The 18,806-nt window shown below is 47.0% G+C and overlaps 1 protein-coding gene across 2 annotated transcripts in view; it reads left to right on the top strand.

Annotated features, from left to right (window-relative positions):
* TP53INP2 (tumor protein p53 inducible nuclear protein 2) overlaps positions 1–6,992 on the top strand; it is a 28,212-nt gene extending 21,220 nt beyond the window's left edge. Inside the window, exons 3-4 of one of the 2 annotated variants that reach the window (XM_067307566.1) lie at positions 2,303–2,435; positions 4,696–6,992. In XM_067307566.1, the coding sequence (XP_067163667.1) occupies positions 2,303–2,435; positions 4,696–4,948 (386 nt within the window). In that variant the 3' untranslated portion in view covers positions 4,949–6,992. Of the gene's footprint in view, positions 1–2,092; positions 2,436–4,695 lie in introns of both variants that reach the window. The other variant, XM_013961532.2, reaches the window with a different exon arrangement.
* The last annotated feature ends 11,814 nt before the right edge of the window (positions 6,993–18,806 follow it).

Genomic DNA, 18,806 nt, shown 5'->3' with positions numbered 1-18,806 from the left:
TCACTGCCTGTCTGGCTCCAGTCAGCACCCAGAAACCCCTTGGAAGAGGTGGGTCGGAATGAAATGAAGCTAGTCCAGTTTGTCCCGGACAAAGGGAAGAAGAGGGGAGGTCTCAGGCTGGGAAAGCACAGTTTGGCATGGCCAGGCAGCATCGCAACTTCTGGAGCTCGCAAGGAGCATTTCTCTGTGCTTAGAGATAAGACTCCCTGCTGCAAGTCACCCAGGAATCTGGGAATCCTGAAACATTCCTTGTGACATTAAAAAGCACCTTTGTGAGGGATCTGGACAGATAGGCATGCATGGCTGGGGCAGAGGCTCAGCCAAGCTAGTTCCACACCCTTCCTTCTCCCCACACCCACAGCCCCATGTGTTGTGGGAGCACTGCTGAACCTAAGGAACAGGGGAAAACACTCAAACCCAGACCCCTGTCTCTCTGTCTCCAAGCTGACAAATAATCTCCAGCCTGGCATGTCAACAACTATTAATAGCCTGATATCCACTGACCTGAAGAAAGACATTCTCCTGTTCGCAAGGCTAATTGTGGCCTGCCCTAAGCTGCAGGCTGGGGCATCGTCTGCAGGATGAGCTGGTGACATCCATGTCATGACGAATGTCAGCCCCTTCCTTCATGCATCCATGTTTCATCCTGCCTGTTTGGGCACTGCAAGAACACATTAATCTCTGATTTCTTTTGCACCCTCACCCAGCAGGAGGGTCACACATGTTCATAGAAATACTCCACCAAATCCACCCCAACAAGAATGGGTCCCTCTAATTGCCCCCTGCCAAGAAGCCTAAAACAAACTGCTGAACCTGGGAACGTGTCTCAGTTCCCTGCTGCATCCAACGCTAAGAGCAGACTCCCTTCCTGTAGCATAGCCAGTAACTTCTGACACGTGAGTCTCAGAAAAGCGCCAATCCAACTGACTTGCCAAGCAGAGGTGAGGAGGGCAAGGAAAATAAAGGCTGGAGCTTCAAAGTGATGCATGCGGTTAGTTTGTATAGCTCACCAGCTGAAAATCTGCCTCCTACAGACTGAAGTCAAAGGCATTGTGAAAACTTTTGGAGAACGATTTATGCACTGAGAAAAAGGTTTCTTCCAAGAAAAAAAGCATGAACTTTCTTTTATTTTGGTCTCAGTGACTGGTTTCAACATTTCCAGGAATTAAGTGTTTGTATTTGCAAGCAAAGATTCACTTAGTAATTCAGCTATTGTTCTTTTTGAAAGATGGGGTTCAAATCAAATAACAGAAATACAGAAAAAAGCAATGTTTCTTTCTAGCTGAATTTCTTCCTTCATTTCATGAAGAAAAAAAATTGCTTCAGTAAGCCCTGGTGATTTCCCCCAATTTTTGGTTAAACCACTTAACCAAAAATATTTGCATGCTTCTCTTGCTTGCCATTTCAGCAAAACAGGGCATTCTGCTATTTCCACCTATTTGAGTCCCCCTCAGCCCCATAGCATCACCGGAGCCAAGGCCCGGTGAGAAACTGGTCTAGCAGCCTTCAGTGCGAAGGGTCCCAGCCCATCTTCGAGGACCAGCCGACCCTCTGTGCCGCCCGGAAGGCACTGTCTGTGCGAGCAAGGCCCCATTCAGCCTCTTGCCCAGGATGGCAGCAGTGCTTTGGGGAGCTCGGAGCAGCCGCCCCTCCAGCTGCGGGTGCCGTTTCCACCATTGCTGCTGGTGAACAGGGAAGGAAGGCACCACCCCAGCGTGGGCTCCTCCGGCTTCCCCGCGCAGACGTTGCCGCGGTCCTTGGAGGTCCTCCACCAGCCCGAGCTCAGCTGACCCTTGTGGTGGCCTTGCTGTGCTGTGGTGGTGGTTTTGTTTTGCGTGGTGGTTTATTCTTCAGTGAGAGTTCCTGTATGTTATACTATATACATTTATAATAATATTGATGCTGTTGGGGTGTCTTTTGTACTAATAATGCCCCCTTTTTCTCTCCCCTTCCCCTCTCCCTCCCCACTGTATATCGTATGTGTGTGTGTCTTTGCTCCGTGCTCCTCCCTGCCCTCCTCTGCATGGCTTCCAACTCTTGTGCCGCTCTTGGCCATCCCACCTGCTGGGCGGCAACTCTTGTCTCTCATTAGGTAGTTATGCCTCAACCTCTGGTGAAGAGCAGAGGGTAGGTGAGAGAGCTCCCATTTGCACGCCCCGACGCTGCCCGGGGTCCTCCCTGCCTGCCACTTCTTCATCCCACTCACTCCGTGACTGCGTCGGCAGGCCTGTGCCCTCCCAGCCTGACCCCTGCTTGATGGACGAGAGTTGGTTTGTCACCCCTCCCCCCTGTTTTACTGCAGAAGGCCCCGGCCTCGACAGCATGGAGAGCAACCCCATGGAGGATCTCCTCATCGAGCACCCTAGCATGTCCGTCTATGTCACCAGCAACAGCCTCGTGGTGGACAGGGAAAGCCCCGAGGAGATCAGCGAAGGGTGAGTTTATGTTCGCGGGCAGGGCTGAGAGCAGCACCGGTGTCCTCCGGGAGCCTGCAGGGACAGCACGAGGCGGATGTCCTTGGCTGGGCTTCACAGACCAGACGGCCTGGGGCTGCTGGTAGCCCTTGCAGAGCTGCTGGGGGCAGAGATGTGAGGGACCAAGGCACTCAAGCCGTCAGCGCCAGGGCAGCCTGACACCCCGGCCTCCCGGGTCACTGCTGCCCTTCTCACGTCCAGGAGTGTTTGACCCCGCTGCCCTGCAGCCCATGGGACAGAGAAGAGTTGCTGGGCACATCGCAGCCTGCCCGCACCTGCCCAGTGATGCCATGGCAAACTGGGGCCCAGGCCTCCTCTCCTCGCGGGACCAGGTGCCCACACCAGCAGGCTGGCCCCCCCGTGCCTGGTGGGGTGTCAGCAGCACAGCGGGCAGGAGGGAAGGCCTTGGCACACTGCACGAAACCTGGCATGCTGCAAGGATGGCAACCCCTGGCTTTCAAAATATGTCACTAAAACAACCTCAGTGTGCACCAGGACTTTCAGGATTGTGTTAACAAGCCCTTGCATATGGGCCAGGCCTGCCAAAATCCTCTCTCTGTGTGCTTCTTGCTGAGCTGCACTGGGAGAGCCTGGAGTAGCAGAGCCCACAGCCCCCTGCCATGGCACTGAGCAACCAGCCTCATTTCCTGGCTAAAATAGTAACTCCTGGCAAGCATCCATCTGCTGAGGATGCTGGACGTCACATCCCACTGGTGGGCCCTGAGGAAGATGTGGGTCTGCCAGCCTGCCAGTCTGGGCTTAAGCACAGGGCTTTGCATGGGCAGCGTACAAGGAAAGAATACCAAATACTCAACAGCAGCAAGACGACCCTCGGGCATGCTGGGCACCCCCTAGACCCCCCAGTTGCAGGGATGCTGCAGGCACAGGGGTGTCTCACTCTTGGAAAGGTCAGTCTCACAGCCCCTGGGTAACTGGATGTCGTTCTCTTGCCTTTACCCACCAAGTAAGGCTTGCCCGTTCCCACGCCCTTCTTCAGGAGCTGGGAGAGATGGAGACCCTCCATATTCCTTCAGCCTTTTTGCAGCCCAGAGGGGGCTCAGCCTCCTCTCCTTGTGGGTGCTCTCAGCTGCTGGTGCCCCATGCCACCCAGGAAAGCCCTGACGGTGCCCACCTCCCTGCTCTGCGTACATCACTCAGACCTGCCTCTGCAGTTGAACCCCTGGTACCACCCTGACACGCTCCAGGGCGCTGCTGGCCCCCTGGTCCCCAGCCCTCCAGCCACCACGCTGTATGAGCCCTTCACCAGGAGGGACGAAGCTTCTCCACCATGCTGCAGCTTGATGACCTACCCAGCACCACTCAGGACAGAATGTGGGGGCAAATCTGCTTCAAGCTAAGGGACACTGCCTAGTGCTGTCTTTTCTCTGATTTTCCATTTGCTGTCTTCTTTAGGACCATGATCTGATCTCAAGGGTATAAGAGGAACCTCAGTGCTGGAGGGTGAAAAAAGGGACCCAAAGGGAGCTAGAAACATGCAAGCAAACAAAATCAGTTATAAGCAGGATGGAAATGAGAAGCCTGTGAACTCTGCTTGGGTTCCCTCTGCTGTTCTCAAGGAAGTTGGTGGCAGCACAGCCACCGTGGGTCTATGGGAATGGTCCTGTTTCTTTTTAGCAACTGGATTTACTGCAGGTCTCCATAGAGCCATGTTGTGCTGGATGCCTTCCCCCCATCATCACAGAGCTTGCTACAGACTGAGATCTGCAATGGCTGAAAGTCCTTTGGAAGCAGTGCTCCTAATCTGGGGACTGTGTGCAAGCAAAAGGCATAAATGATGCTCTCATAAGTGGGTGTGATCTGAGTATGGAAGAGAGGAAGGGACCAGCTTAGTATCTTTCTAGGTTTGGCCTTGCATGTACGCTCAGCAGACAAATGCTGTCTGCTAAAGGGATGTCAGCTTGGCTGCTGTCACCATTTTGAAGAATTAAGCTGAGAGGCTGGTCTTGGCATTGGAGAGTTTTCCCATGGACCTTGCATTAGGTCAGGTCTATCCTGGGGGCATGGCACGACGTATGAGCACCTCAGCCAAGCCTGTTGTCATGGGGTGGATGGGAGCAGGGCCCCACTGCCTCCATTCAGCAGCCCCTGGAGACACCGGGCCCCTTCTTGCTGAGGGTTGTTGCAGGGAGTGTGACCAGTGCCACTGTGCAGCGCCTGTGGCCGGGCAACAGTGGCTGCTAACAGGCCTGTCTCTCCGCAGGGAGGTGCTGGAGCCCCGGCTGGAGCGCCATGCGCCGCACCACAGCACATCTCTTACGGTGAAGGCAGCCATCCTCGAGAAGGTCAGCCAGGCCCGGCGGGTGCAGCGGGCCAAGCAGCTGGCAGAGAAGCACCGGCTCAGCCAGAAGGCCCTGCAGCGGCAGAACCGTACCCGTGAGCGCCCGTCACGCAGGATCAAGCAGCAAGGCGGGAGCTTCGTCCACCAACCATGCCAGCGCCATTGCAACTACTAACCTCCGTTGGGAAGCCTGCACCACCGGGGCATTATCCGTTCAGCTCTCAGCTTCACCTCCTCTCTCATAACACTTCCTTCAGCGGAGGGAGGCTTCTGCCTTCCTCTGATATAAACCTCTCCACAGGGAGAGCTTCTCTGCTCTCCCCACTAGGAACACTAGTTACACCAGCCAAGCATTGCCAGGCTGCAGTTTCACTCCACCCCCTCTTACATCCATGTACTCGACCCCTCACTCCTTACCTTCCTCCCCTCCCTCATTACCTTCCTCCACTCCCTTGTCTGCTGCTCCCTCCTTCCTTCCCTCCCTGAATGCAGACTGAGCTGGACCTGTGAAGAAGTCACCCAGTGCAGTGTGGCCTCATGAGGCTGCAGGTCTGCTTTCAAATATCAGGAGTTACTCAAGCCCAGTTAAATTTCATGAAATAACATGGGTGTAAACAGTTATCCCCAAGGAAACGAGGCTTTCTAGGTCACGTTACCCCTCAGAGCATACTTCTCTCCCTTTTGCCCCCCAACTTGCATGTGTTCTTCCGTCTACCCTTCCAGTGATGCCAGTATTTAAATGGGAAATTGGTATTCCCGGTGAAATCTCCCATTTCCAAAACTCAACACCAGGGCTATTCCAAGTTTATGGAAAAGCCTGTCTTTTGTGTACTAAGGAGCCTGTGACATCAGTGCCTTTCTTTATGACATCATGCTCTTCTCCATATAAACAGACTGTGATGTCACAAACAGAGATATCAAGCTGAAGCAAAAAGAGGAACAGAACAACAAGATTTGGTATTCTGAGGAAAAATATAATCAATGACACTAAATAAGAATATTTCTTCCCCTCGCTGCCTCCTCTTCTCTCTCCATCCCTCTTGTTGTCTCTCCAAAGCAGAGAGAAAACCTGACTCTCTTTGAGAGAGAGAGGCGCTGCATGGTAGCTGGGCTCGGGTGTCACCCCCAAGCCTGAGGCTGAGGACACTGCTGCTTCACGCAGAGGCACCCCACTCGCCGGAGTGAGCCATGGCAGCTGGACACTGCTCTAACCTACATCTCAGGCCCAGTGTTGAGATGAGGTGGTTTAGGCTGTGACAGCTGCAGGTTGCTGCAGCCTTGCAGGAGATCCAGCCCATGTGATGCTATGTCACCTCTAACCCCTCTCAGCCTTAAAAAAAAAAAAAAAAAAAAAAGAAAGAAAAGGAAAGAAAAGTACCAAATCCAGGCTGTTCTTTGGCAGTTTCTGGGTTGCTGTAGGGAATCTCACTGTGCCTGCTCTGCCTGCTCCAAACTAGTCACGACTCTTAGGCAGCTCATTGCCCATGGGGAGGCAACCAGGACCTCCCAGAAGCATCTGAATAAACCAGCATTGCTCATGACAGGAAAATTCAGTGGTTCAGACAAAAACAAAACCAGCAACCTGCCATTTCCCCTTTCCCTCCCAAATTTCTTACTTACAGTTTTACCTTGATAATACAAAATCGCAACTATCCTTCCCGAAAGAGCTTGTCCCAGGCAGAAGGCTGATGGAAATAATTGTGGGATGGTCATCCAAGTGACTGAAAATACCACAGAGGACCTTCAGAGCCAACGTTTTGCTACTGATCAAGAAAGCACACAGAGGAAGAAATCTGAAATCTCGAGAAAAGCTGTGCCCACATGGCTTGGCCTCCCTCCTGGAGCCAGTGCCCTGCAGAAATACAGGCAGGTCTTAGTGTTTTGTATTTTTAAAGGCAACCTTAAAAAACAAACAAACAAACAAACAAACAAACACAAAAATCTCAGGAAACAAAACACTGACCCAGCTCCAAGAACATGCCAGCGCCTTGCAGTAGCAGTTCAAGCCATTCCTCACTGTGAAGACAGAGAAGCAAGCCCAAGGGAAAGGGAGGCCAATCTATCTGAGAGGCAGAGGTCCAGTGCAGATACATCGGTAGGACAGCAACAACCCCAGATGAGCATTGATCCCACTGAGCTGCTGGTTGTACTTGTTTGAGCAAGCCTTGTCCTTTCTGTGCTCCCCACTCCTGGAGCAACTCACCTGCCCAAGCCGTGTGTGTGTGTGTATATATATATATATATATATATTTAAAATATATATATATATATATATATAAAAAATATATTTACAAACATATACTTGAAAGAAGCACTGTTTAAGCTGAGGAACATTGGCCCGCCAATGTTGAGGGCCTGCTGTCCATAGCAAGGCCTTCTGGGGTGAACAGCAGTGCCCACCTCTACGGAGGGGAGTGCCGGTTCCTCAATACCCTCATAGTCCCGAGAGATTCTCCCCCTTGCTGCTATCACTGCCGGACAGCTGCCCTGCATTAATCCCTGGGAGGAAAGTGGAGAAGGGGACTTGCACAGCTTCTCTGAGGTGGTTAAGTATGTTGAAGCTGATGGTGAAAGGATGTGAGACAAGAAGAAGTGAGGGAGATGGGATGTGAAAGAGAGGTCAGAGGAGAGAGGCCAAACTAAAGGAAAAGATGTGAATGGGAGGAGCTGAAAAGTGCCAGGAGAAGAGCTGTAGACCATATTCCTGCCTCCCTGGCAGGAGAAGACCAGGTTGCCCTACAGCCATGGCAACCCTGCTGTCCAGTGCAGCTGGGTTCAGGCAAGAGGTCCAGTGCGATGAGAATGTCTATAGGAAACCCAGGGGTTTGGCACTGTTGTTGGATGCCCTTTCTATCCCACTAAAAATTGTATCCTTTGACAGGAAGGGCCAAATTCAGTCCTGGAGTAATGCTGATTTTTAATGCAAATCTCTCCCCTCCCCATGATGGACTTGCCCTTGACTCAGTCTACCTTTAAAAGGACCCTGTCAAGACTGACAAGAAAAAAACCTGCTCCAACAACAGCCAAGATCAATAAACAGGCAAAATTTGCTAAAATTCCTTGGCTCCACTCCTGTGCTTTACTGGTTTTGCCCCCCCGTGCCTGGGGTAAGGATCCCAATCTGCTCATCACGTCCTGCTCGTGGTCAGTGCTGCTGAGTTTGGATTTCCACCACCTGAGACAATAAATACCCAGCCCCCCCAAATCATGATTTCACTGACGTTTCTTCCATTCAACATTGCTAAATCCTTTAGTGTCACTTTGTGAACTGTTTTTAAGTGCTTGTGTTAGGTCCAACCTCGGACTGCTGAAAATCTTTTTTAGTGAGAGAAAAAGAAAACCTCTTACCAGCCTCCAGGATCTGTGACTGAGAAACCTGGATAGCATGGGCAGTGGTTGATATTGTTTGTCTGCAGTTTTTCTGTAGCTCTGATGACACAGTATTTCCAAAAGCACAGAGAGTGAAAACTATTTCAAATATCTATTTTAAGCCACGCTTTGGAGCCTTTCAGTTTCAATTCTTCCGGGCCGGTTTGTTTTTAAAATCCTACAGGGATCTGCACAGAGACCTGGAGCCCTCATAATACAAGTGACCCAAAAGTTCTTGTGTGATGTGGAAATGCATCCTGCACTGCCCTGCTAAATAGCAGTGGTGCATGACAGAGAGCAAAGCACAGTGCTGGCTGCTGTGCTAATGGAAAGAATGTGTTGGTAGCTATGGCTGCTGGCAAGTCTGAGAACTAGGCACAGGTCCCGATTCATATTTTGGATCTGACACATCCTCACATATCTGCAAAGAAGTCCCAGTTCAGGTCTAGCTTCTGTAGCTTGGTCCCATTTGTAACAGATTTACATCTTCATAGGCAGAAGTGAGCTGTTTGTTTCTCTGCTTTTTCATCCTTTCTGGTAAATAAAGAGGTACTAGGGCTTGTTTTCACAGAGGAGAGTTTATCAGCAGAGAGACAAAGAGACCTTGTGAAGCCCTCAGTGATCTCCCACCTCTCATTTGGCATCATCACTTGTTGTCTCCAGGAGCTGGAGCGGAGAGTGGAGGGGTGAAATCATGTTTCCTTGCCGCTGAAAATAACACCAAATTGGAGACAAAGACGTGCTATTATTTCATTTGCAACTTATTCTCTACTAGACACTGATGACTCCTTGACTTGAGAGGAAAGTTTACATCCTTTTACATCCTTGGCTTCACATTAAATGCCTTTTTTTTTTTTCTAAAGTGCTCCCTGGTAAGAACTGGGAATGTTGCATTTTTATGAACATTGACATAAATGCTTGTGAAGACAGGAACGGGATATTCTTGACATGCAAGTGTTTCCTAGAAGAGGTTCAAGCAGCAAAGTACGGCTGGGGCTAAAGTCTGGATGCTGTGTTCCTCAGTCATCGTTCTTTCCCACCACCTCTGGTTAATGTGCTCTGCTGCCACCAGGCTGTTTCCTGCCCAGGCAACAGCTTTAGAGGAATATTTTTCTTACTAGCCCAGATGTACGTCAAGAAGTGGACAACCCCAGCAATTTTCTGCCTTCCAGCCTGTCTTTTACCCATTGCTATTTTAAATTGTGGCATCTGAGGTGTCACAAGTTCCTTGATGGCCCCCTCTCCCTCGAGCTCCCAAAGCCACTGAATGCGACACCTTGCATCCCCCTCCCCTGCAGCTCTGAGGTGAAAATGGGCTGGGTGCAGCAAGACTTCCTGGGAATGCCAATCTCCTGGGTGCAAACTGTTTGTGTCTCACAAACCTGTGCTTCCCATGTCTGCTAATCTGCTTGCAAACATCAACCCAGTAAGAAACCCCTCTTCAAAACTGTCCTCTGCTTTCCTTCTTAATCCTCTTGAACCAGGCGGCATTGAAATTCTTGGCAAACCTGAAGAGCTCGATGGTGCTGGGTGAGTCCCCTGAGTACCACTGGAGCAGTGGCTCTGCTTGGGATAGCTGCCAACCGCCAGGACGCCAGCACCCATCATCCATTTCAAATGGCTAATGCTGTTATTATATCCTATTTTTAGGAAGCAAATGCAAAAAGTGTTTTGTTTTCCTTTCTTCTTTCTGTGCCAGTCTGAGACATCCTTCACCACGCTACTCCCAGCCAGCACAGGAAACAAAGCAGAACTATTATCACACTTTATAGCAAGAATATGTTTATAAAGGGTTAATAAATTATTAATAATGTTTTAGTTAAGAGATTAATACAGAGTTGTTGAACCCCACAGGTCAATGGAGTGCTTTTACCATGGTATGGAGGCTCCTATGGTACCCCCACATTATTGTTTGCAAACTTGCTCATGTATTAACATCTATTAATCACTTATTAACCCTGTACAAAGCGAATATTAATGCACCTATTATAAAGTGTGACCAACACATCTTATGCTGTGGCAGAGATGTATTTGAACTGTGTTTTGCAGAAGACTTGCAATGCTCCTGTCCTATATAATAATGATCACTAGAAGAACTGGTCTGATACCAAATCTCTTGCCCCAGTGTTGTAAGATCAAGAAAAACCCTTTATGCTGAGGTTATGTGAGTCTCCTTGTATCTTAAAACAAATGAAAGGTGCTTAAAACTGAGAACTTTTTTGTGTGTGCACATGTGTGCATGTGTAAATATTTTAAAACACAGAGTGGATGTTCAGTGGGTTTTTCTGAGGTGTGGGTTTTTGTTTTTTAGTTTTTTGCATTCAGTATTTTCAATTTGTGATTAGCTGTGTGATGCTCCCGGTGGGAAGTTTAAGCAAACACAGCACTCCCTAGCAGGGAGAGTCTTGTGCTGATGTCCTGCTTAAATGGGTAGGTTGAGTTTTTGATTTTTTTTTTTTTTTAATTGTGTATGGGAAAACTACAGCATGGACTCAGGGACAAACAAATATGCTGGGGTCTTTAAAAGTGTGTATATTTCCAAATTCCTCCATTCCGATGTAGGCTTTGTTTCTGTCTGTGAGGCTGTTTGGTTACTAATCTGCATGGTCCTGAAGGAAACTGTTAGAATGTTTCCCATAACTTTGTTAGGAAGCCTTTCTCAGCATGCATCGGGTGATGGGCTCTGCCGGCTGCTGCTTGCTGGAAGAGAAATAGGCTTTAACTGGCACTGACATCTCCACCACTGAGCAAAAGGGAGCCATGGCCGTTTCCTTGTGGTGAAACCGTCCATGAATGGCATCCCCACTTGGCTATGTATGGCCCAGAAATTCACATTGCATCTGCTAGAATGTAGCTGGTCCCTCCTTAGGCCTGGTTTTGTTGTAAATAACTAGGTACAGGTTTTAAGCAATATGTCTGAAAAGGCATAAGAGCCTGAGAGGATGGGGAGATGAAATCCAAGCAGAGCTGTGTTTCCTCCATAAGCTGCAGCTGGCCTGGCTCCCACCAGGTCCCTGGGATCAGAGGGCAGCCAGGCTGGGGGAAACAGTTGGAGCAATCACAGAGAGAATTGCTAATGCAGGGGATAGGCCAATTTGGGTTTTTTTTTGTTTTTTTTTTTTTTCCTTCACTCTGAAGGGAATTTTTGTATTTCTTGCAAGAAAAACATTAAAAAAAAAAAAATTCCCCTGGTGGAGAGACCTGGGCAAACCTTTGTTCAGAAAAATGTCAGCTTTGTCTCTGCAGCTTGACCGTGCTGCAGACGTGGTTGGCAGTGGCTCTAAGCTGGAGCTGCTTCTCTGAGAGGTCTTCTGTTGCTGCCGGGATTTGGGAGCTGGCGCTCGCCCAGACATCAGCTTCCCAGCCCCACCCTGATAAGCTGGGGAGTATTTTGGGGAAGACTGCGCAAAGTGAGTGCGCAGAGAGGGGCAGGCGTGGGAGCAGGCAGCAGGGGGATGAGCCCCATGGCACTTCCCAGGGACAGACACTGCACCCACTCTGCTGAGCTGACCTACATCATGGGGCAATACTTTCCACCCTTGCAGAGTCTTGTGGTTTAGGGAATCTTCAAAGCAATGTGCGGGAGATTTGCATCTCAGTTGCCTTCTTTCACTATGGGGCAGGGCAACCTGGTGCAATAGCAGCACTATGGATCACTGCTTCTGAACTAGCTATTGAACCCCTTGAAGTGAATAGCAAGGCTCCCATTAACGTCAGAAGGAGCATGGGAGAGGCAGCCCTCCTGGAGAAGTGCCACTGTGATATTAAAGCCAGATTTCACCAGGACACATCAAAAACCACATGTTCTTCCTAGGAACATGTGCAATGCACCTCCTAGGGCAACTCCCTGGGATGGCTCTGCTTCGCACACTGTGCAAACTCAGGCTAACAGCCACTGCAATTGTGGCCCTTTAATACATAGGGCACCTCACTAGCAATGCACAGGAGCCACCAAAAAATCCTTTTACTGAATATTGGTTTTCATTTGCAGTTAAAGATCGTGAGGGTGGGCTGATGGGAGGTGGGAGCAGAAGGTAGGGGCACTCCACCAGATCGGACCTGCTCATCCAGTACTCTGAAACTCGCACCCGTGAATATACTTTCTAAAAGCATTTGCTCTGTTGTAAAAGCTCAGTCTGGAAGGAAAACAATTCTTTCCATGGGAGTCAGCTTTTCTTTTTATAATGGAAAATGCAAATACATAGCTCATCCCAAAGATTACCTCCATGGGAATCTTCATTGTTTCTCTAGGCATACTTTTAATGAATAGATAACTTTGCATTTACATCTTAGCAATATTTTTTTCTCTTCCATTCAGCCTCACTGGGGAGAAAAAATCCACTAGATATTCAGTCATACCAGTCAGAATAAAGAAATGAAGTAAAAGTGCTCCTTTGAGATTTTATAATTCAATCAGACATTTTTGAAATTGCTCCCATGTAGGATAAATAGCTCCAGTCCACTGTATATAGTGGAAATTAAATTCGAGCTGAATTTATTTAAAAGTAAGCAAACAAACAAATGCCCAAATGTTAAATTATTTAATAACTAGAAAACATATCCATAGTAAAATGTGATAGGAGAGCTCAAGTGAAGGAAGTTCAAGAAAACGGTTCTCAGCATTTTCACGTTGTGTCACAACAGAAGATAGCTCTAGGGCCACCTTTTCCCACTCACTGTGAAAAGTGAGCAACTGAAATTCCTGAGACTCTTTAAAAAAGAGCGGTTGGTGCAAACACTTCTTGCTAAGCCATGTTCACACTAGATAGGGGATCAGCAACAGCCTAGAAAATACCATTTTGTCATTGTTTCCACAGATTTGCTTTCAATTTGGCTTGTGACTTTTCCTACCTGCCATCAGAAATGGCTGCCGGCAGAGGGAGGGATGTGACAACAGCCCAGCAACATTTCCTCACACCTCCTCCCTTCAGATTCCCTGCGCCAGTTCTTCTCCTCCCTTGCAATTATTTCTAGAGACTTCCTTGTCGTTGCTTCTTGCAGTGATCTGAGCCCCTGCCCAAGCTTGAAGTCAGGCCCACGTAACAGTCGCTCCGCAAGGCCCGGGGGAGCCTCTCTGTTCTGGGAGACTCGTGCTGCCAGACAAACCGGGGACATACAGGGCCTTAAGCGAGGCTGATGAATTGATTGCATTGAGGCTTGTCTTCCTCTGGAAGTAAAGTGAAATCAATGTGGACAAGGGAAAGCTTTCCACCTCCGCCCATTTCTCTCTGATCTGTTCAGTGCAATGTCCAAGTTAGGAATAATTTCCCAGTGTCCTCAAGGGCTCAGTCCTTATCCCACTGGCATGAACAGAGCTTCTCTCAATGGAACTAGGGTCACGGATGGATGAAATGGTAGGAGAGGCCCTACATGGTCAGCAAGTCTCTTTTTTGGTGAGAGGCTTACAAACCCTCAAAACCATAGGAGAGGCTGTCTTCTGCCTCTGCTCTCCTCCAGAAGGCCATCCGAAGGAGGGAGCACTCGTCACCTGCTTGCTCCCCCTCCACAGGCTGACATGGCTCTTGACAATCATCAGAAAAACAGGGTTAGCTTTTACAAGAGGCCTTGCGTTTCATGAAGTTAATCAGTCTTTCTTTCATTAACTAACTTTCTTTCCTTAAAAAAACGAGGATGAAAAAGATGAGCAGCTCCATTTAATATCCAAGATGTCTCTTAATGTGTAGTCCTTTTTTTTTTAAACAGGGAGGTGACATACAGAGTGTACACCCGTCTAAACTCACTTACTCAGAGCTAATAGCTACCAGACTACATCAGTAGATGTTGCTTTTCCAGCCCCATATCCACAGCTAGCAAAGTGTTGTTAGAGGGAATCTGCTGCACACCTTTTGCCAGCCACAACTGTGCAATCTTGTAACAGAAAAATACACTGAAGTAAAGCTTTGGCTCTGTTACAGCAAGCAACAAAACTCTCGCTAGCTTCAGTTGTATCAGTATTCCATCATCTCTGCAGAGAGTGGAAGATTTTATTCCTTGCAAATGGAGGCAGGGAACAAACACAGTAAGTTCCAGTGTGTAACTTAAAAATGGGTTGCACAACATAGGGGAGCCTGTTCTACATTCATCTTGCTTCCAATTGTCTGAGAAGCTGGTAACACCTATGCCCAATCTCACTGAAGGTTTTATCTTCAGCTCTGGCTCATCGCAGTTGTTTCTGGAACTCTAGGGATGAGGCAACAGCTTAAGGTGTACCCGTAATTAGTAATAGTCCTTTCTATTGTATCATAAATATAACCGTACTGTAGCAATTGAGCATTGCAATATTTTATTTGTATATATCAACCCTACAACTAGGTATTCTGCTTGTAAAACTCATCTATATGCATTATACATCTCCATGCTGTATTGACTGTATATGTGCCTTTCACCCTTTTTCATGGCTTGTCATCTTTTTTAAAACGACTGCAGAACTTGAATAAATCAGTGAACTATAGTTAAAAGTCCTATGCAAGAGATGACTGGGAATTAAATCTTCAACATTTCTGCATTTTTATGTTGTTTTAAAAGTAGATGCTGGGATTTTCAGAGAACCCAACAGAATTAATTAATTCCCTAAAAGGCCGACCACTTTGGTTGCTAAATCTCTTAGACAGCTTTGAAAAGCTCAGCCTAAAACCTGATTCCTCACCAGTCTGTGCATGAAGACAGACTATTAGTGACATAACTACCACCAGCACTTCGCCAAAACAGACTGTGTTCAATATCCTTTTTTTTTTTTTTTTTTTTCTTTCAAATGCTTGTCTAAAGAGAAAGTGGTATTTAGGCTGAAAGGGTTGCCTTAAACCTTCCTTAAAATGCATTTGAGAACATTATTTTCTGTTTTTACCAGCTGTGTTCCCTACCCTCATCCCACCATTGCTCTGAAGAGGAGCAAATACTGAGCGCATATGCAGCTGACCTGTTTAGGGTATGTACCCTGTAGAGGAACGATCAAGCAGATTAACACACAGCAGTCCTCCACCAGCCGTGTTCTGCCCAAGGGTGATTAGACTCTATTGTATGCCTTACAATAGTGGGACAACTTCGAAAATCGGATTTCGAGAAGACAAAAAAGCCCCACATTTTCTACATCACCAATGCTGTAGAACTGAAAGCTAGGTCGAAACTTAACAAAATATGTCCTTTCTTTCTGTGTGCTATGTGTTAAAGCAATGTAAGGAAGGTTAGTAGAGAAAGGATGCCTACTTCTCATAGGACATCATTTAAACATCTGCCATGTGTCAAGAGACTGAAGGACATGACTGCCTGGAATATGTTATGTAGTGTGCCTGTGTGTATGTAACATGGTTTTGGTTGTTAGGTTGTAATGCTGTCTTTTGACTGAAAAAAAAAATCTAATATAAAGGAAAAACACAAGAAATAAAAAAATATATTTAAAGCCTATTTTATGTGTATTTCTCTGAAGCCTGCAAGTAAACCTATTTACAAACTGTTTCCAAGGTGCAAAAAGCTTTTTTTTTTTTTTTTAATTAAGCTTATAAAAGTCAATGCCATAACTTTCAGTGACAAATTAATAAAATTGCCTTTGGAGGAAAGCATGCACAGGAGAGGGGGTTTTCCAAGCCATCATTTCAGACTTCCCCGCACTAACAAGCCCTAAAACTGGTAGAAGAATGAAAGGGCTAAAGCAGATTCTGGTTCCCAGGAAAATCTGAGTCCCACATCAGCTGGTTCTGCAGGGCTCTAACATCTTCCAATTTAAGTGCCCAACTGTCTCTACAGCATCAGATGTACCTCCAAACACACAAAGTACTGATACATTTATACCGTCGTCCTTAAAACTGAGAGGCACAGAGATGTCTCTAAGTTAATCATCTTAGAGGGCTTGGGATCATTGTAGAAGGGCTTGGAGCATCTGATAGATGAGAGGCTGAGAGAGCTGGGATTGTTCAGCCTGGAGAAGGGCAGGCTCAGGGGGATCTCATCCATGTGTATAAATCCCTGATGGGAGTGGGGGAGTAAAGATGACTCTTCTCAGCCCAGTGATAGGATGAAAGGCAATGGGCACAAATTGAAACACAAGAAATGCCACATAAACATAAGAAAAAACTTTTTTACTGCAAGGGCGGGTGAACACAAGAGCAGGTTGCCTAGAGAGGTCATGGAGTCTCTATCCTTGGGAATACTCAAAACCTTGACTGGACATGGTCCTGGGCAACCCGCTCTAGGTGCCCTGTGTGAGCAGGAGGTTGGATGAGATGCCTCCAGCAGTGTCATCCTGCCTCAGCAAAACTCTGTGCCAACTACTCCAGCAGAATGAAGCAAAGGGATGCTCTAGGTGTTACACACTGACTTGGCATCCAAGATTCCCCAGCTCTTGTGAAAGGCTCTTCAAGGAATTGTTAGGTTAGATGTCAAGAATGAAAAATTAGATAAAAGAGAACTTGGACAAACCTTCTCATGGGAAAACCAGACAGCATACTTTAGACAATTGGCACTGGGAGACAAATCACAGAATAATTCAAGTTGGAAGAGACTTCAGGAGGTCTTTAGTCCAACCTTCTGCTCAAAACAGGGTGAAAACCAAATTCTGGCTGTGCAGGACTTTGTCAAATTAGGTCTTGAGAATCTCTAAAGAAAGAGATCCCACAATCTCCATTCCAATGCCCAGTTATTTCTAGGGAGGGGCCCAATTCAGGCCACAATATTCCAGATGTGGTCTTAACAGGTGCTAAGAAAAGGGGAACGATTACTTCCCTTGATCCACTGGCTACACTTCTGTTAATCCAGTCCAGCACCCTAGCCTTCCTGGCTGCTAAGGCACACTATTAACTTGGGTTTAGTCTGCTCTCCACAAGACCCCAGGGCCTTTTCTGCAGAGGTGCTCCCCAGCCAGTCATTGCCAAGCCTGTACCAGGGGTCTGGGTACCTCTGTACAAGGGGTTCTTCCTTCCCAGGTGCAGGACTTTGCATTTGCCCTTGTTTAATTTCATGAGGTTCCTGTCAGCCCATTCCTTTAGCCTGTCTATGCCCCTATAAGGTGACCCTGCCCTGGAGTACATTGACTGCTTCCCCCAGCTTGGTGTCTTCTGCAAACCTGATGAGCATGCATACAATCTCTGCCTTTAGATCATTGATAAAAACAGCAAGGATATTAAAAGAAATCTTTTTATCTTAAGGCCAGAACTGGCCAGGCATAACCACAGTATGAAGTAGCTACTCTAAAGCAGGATATAACTTTCTCCTTATGCAGCATGAATGAAAAAAAACTAGATTTTGTATATTCATTTCCCTATCCACAGAACACCTGTGAAGATGAACCTTCAGTCTGTGGACTTTGTCCAGTTTCTCATTTATAAAAACTTCACAGCTGGCTTGACTGGAAATACCAGCAGTGAGGCCAAGCACAGAACAATGTGGAAGCAGGTGATGCTTGAATCTCATCCCTTAAATTTCAGGCAGATTCAGTGGACAGGACAAGGAGGAGCAGCACTGCAACACAGCCTCTCGACTCCACTGAAGCCAGCTAGAGTCCTGCTACACTTAGCATAACTCTGCCCTGTCAATTTAACACAGGTTGACATGTAAAATAAAAGCAATTTTGTTAACTGGCTAACTAAAGATGGAGATGGGGGGTGTGCGTTTTTAAGAAAGAGTGTGGAGCCTGGAGGTTGTAAAAATGGCCCCTTTCAGAAACTCAGTCTGCTTCCTACTAACTGTGATTTATGTGTGTGTGTGTGTGTGCATATGGATGCAGGCATATATATCTGTATACCTCCACACTATAGTAGCAGATACTTTTTGTGGAAACCAATTTCATACTAAACCCCAGGAAGTATGAGAACTGTGACTATCTAGGGGAGGAGAGGGGTGTTGGAGAACATAGCATTGCCAGGTTTGGGCCTAGGAAAAGTGCATGGTTCCCATACAGAAGTCTGACTTTTTGGTGCCAGACAGCATCCAAACTCTCACTGAGGAACAGGAGAAGTTAGCCTCCCTCAGTGTCTACTGCCTGGTGCATAAATAGATAATTTCTGTCCTTATAAGAGGCATCACCTGATAATTTATATTTAACCAGTCTTTATACATACATATATATATATATGTAAGTGTATATGTGCATGCAAAATATATATTTATTCTTTTTAAAAAAAGTAAAAGTATCTATTTGTGCACAAAGCAACAAGCAATCTAGGAAGACTTGCTTCTCAATTTCTTACTGTAAGAGCTTCCTTGAACTAGAAGGCTGACCTACTTTCTGCGGTAGTACATACAAACAAGTCACCACTGATGGCAGTATAGTTATTCAAATAAATACACTTTAGGCTACCACATCTCAGAAAGTCTTCAAGCCATTTCATACAGCATTTTTCTGTGCCATGTTCTGCTGAGAGCAGGGTCCCAGTTTCTAGGGGCATAGACAGGCATTTTTCTGCTTTATTTGTGGGGAGAGCTGTGTTCTCGATGTCCTCAATATGTATTCATTGCACATATCCTGAGGGCTGGAGGGTGGCCTTTGAATATTTTTCTTGCTTTGCAAGAACAGCTGCATTAGTTAATTCATTTGTGGTTAAACAAATTCCTTTCTAAAGCTCCATATAAGGAACTTGTAGGCCTAGAGCTCTAAATAATCCATTCGATCTTCGTGTTTGGAATGATGTTTGTAATGATGTTTGTTGCTGCTGCTAATAATAATACGACCCAAA

The sequence above is a fragment of the Apteryx mantelli genome, chromosome 18 (assembly GCF_036417845.1).
Source record: "Apteryx mantelli isolate bAptMan1 chromosome 18, bAptMan1.hap1, whole genome shotgun sequence".
Taxonomy (NCBI): Eukaryota; Metazoa; Chordata; class Aves; order Apterygiformes; family Apterygidae; genus Apteryx; species Apteryx mantelli.
This window is presented reverse-complemented; position numbering and strand designations above follow the sequence as displayed.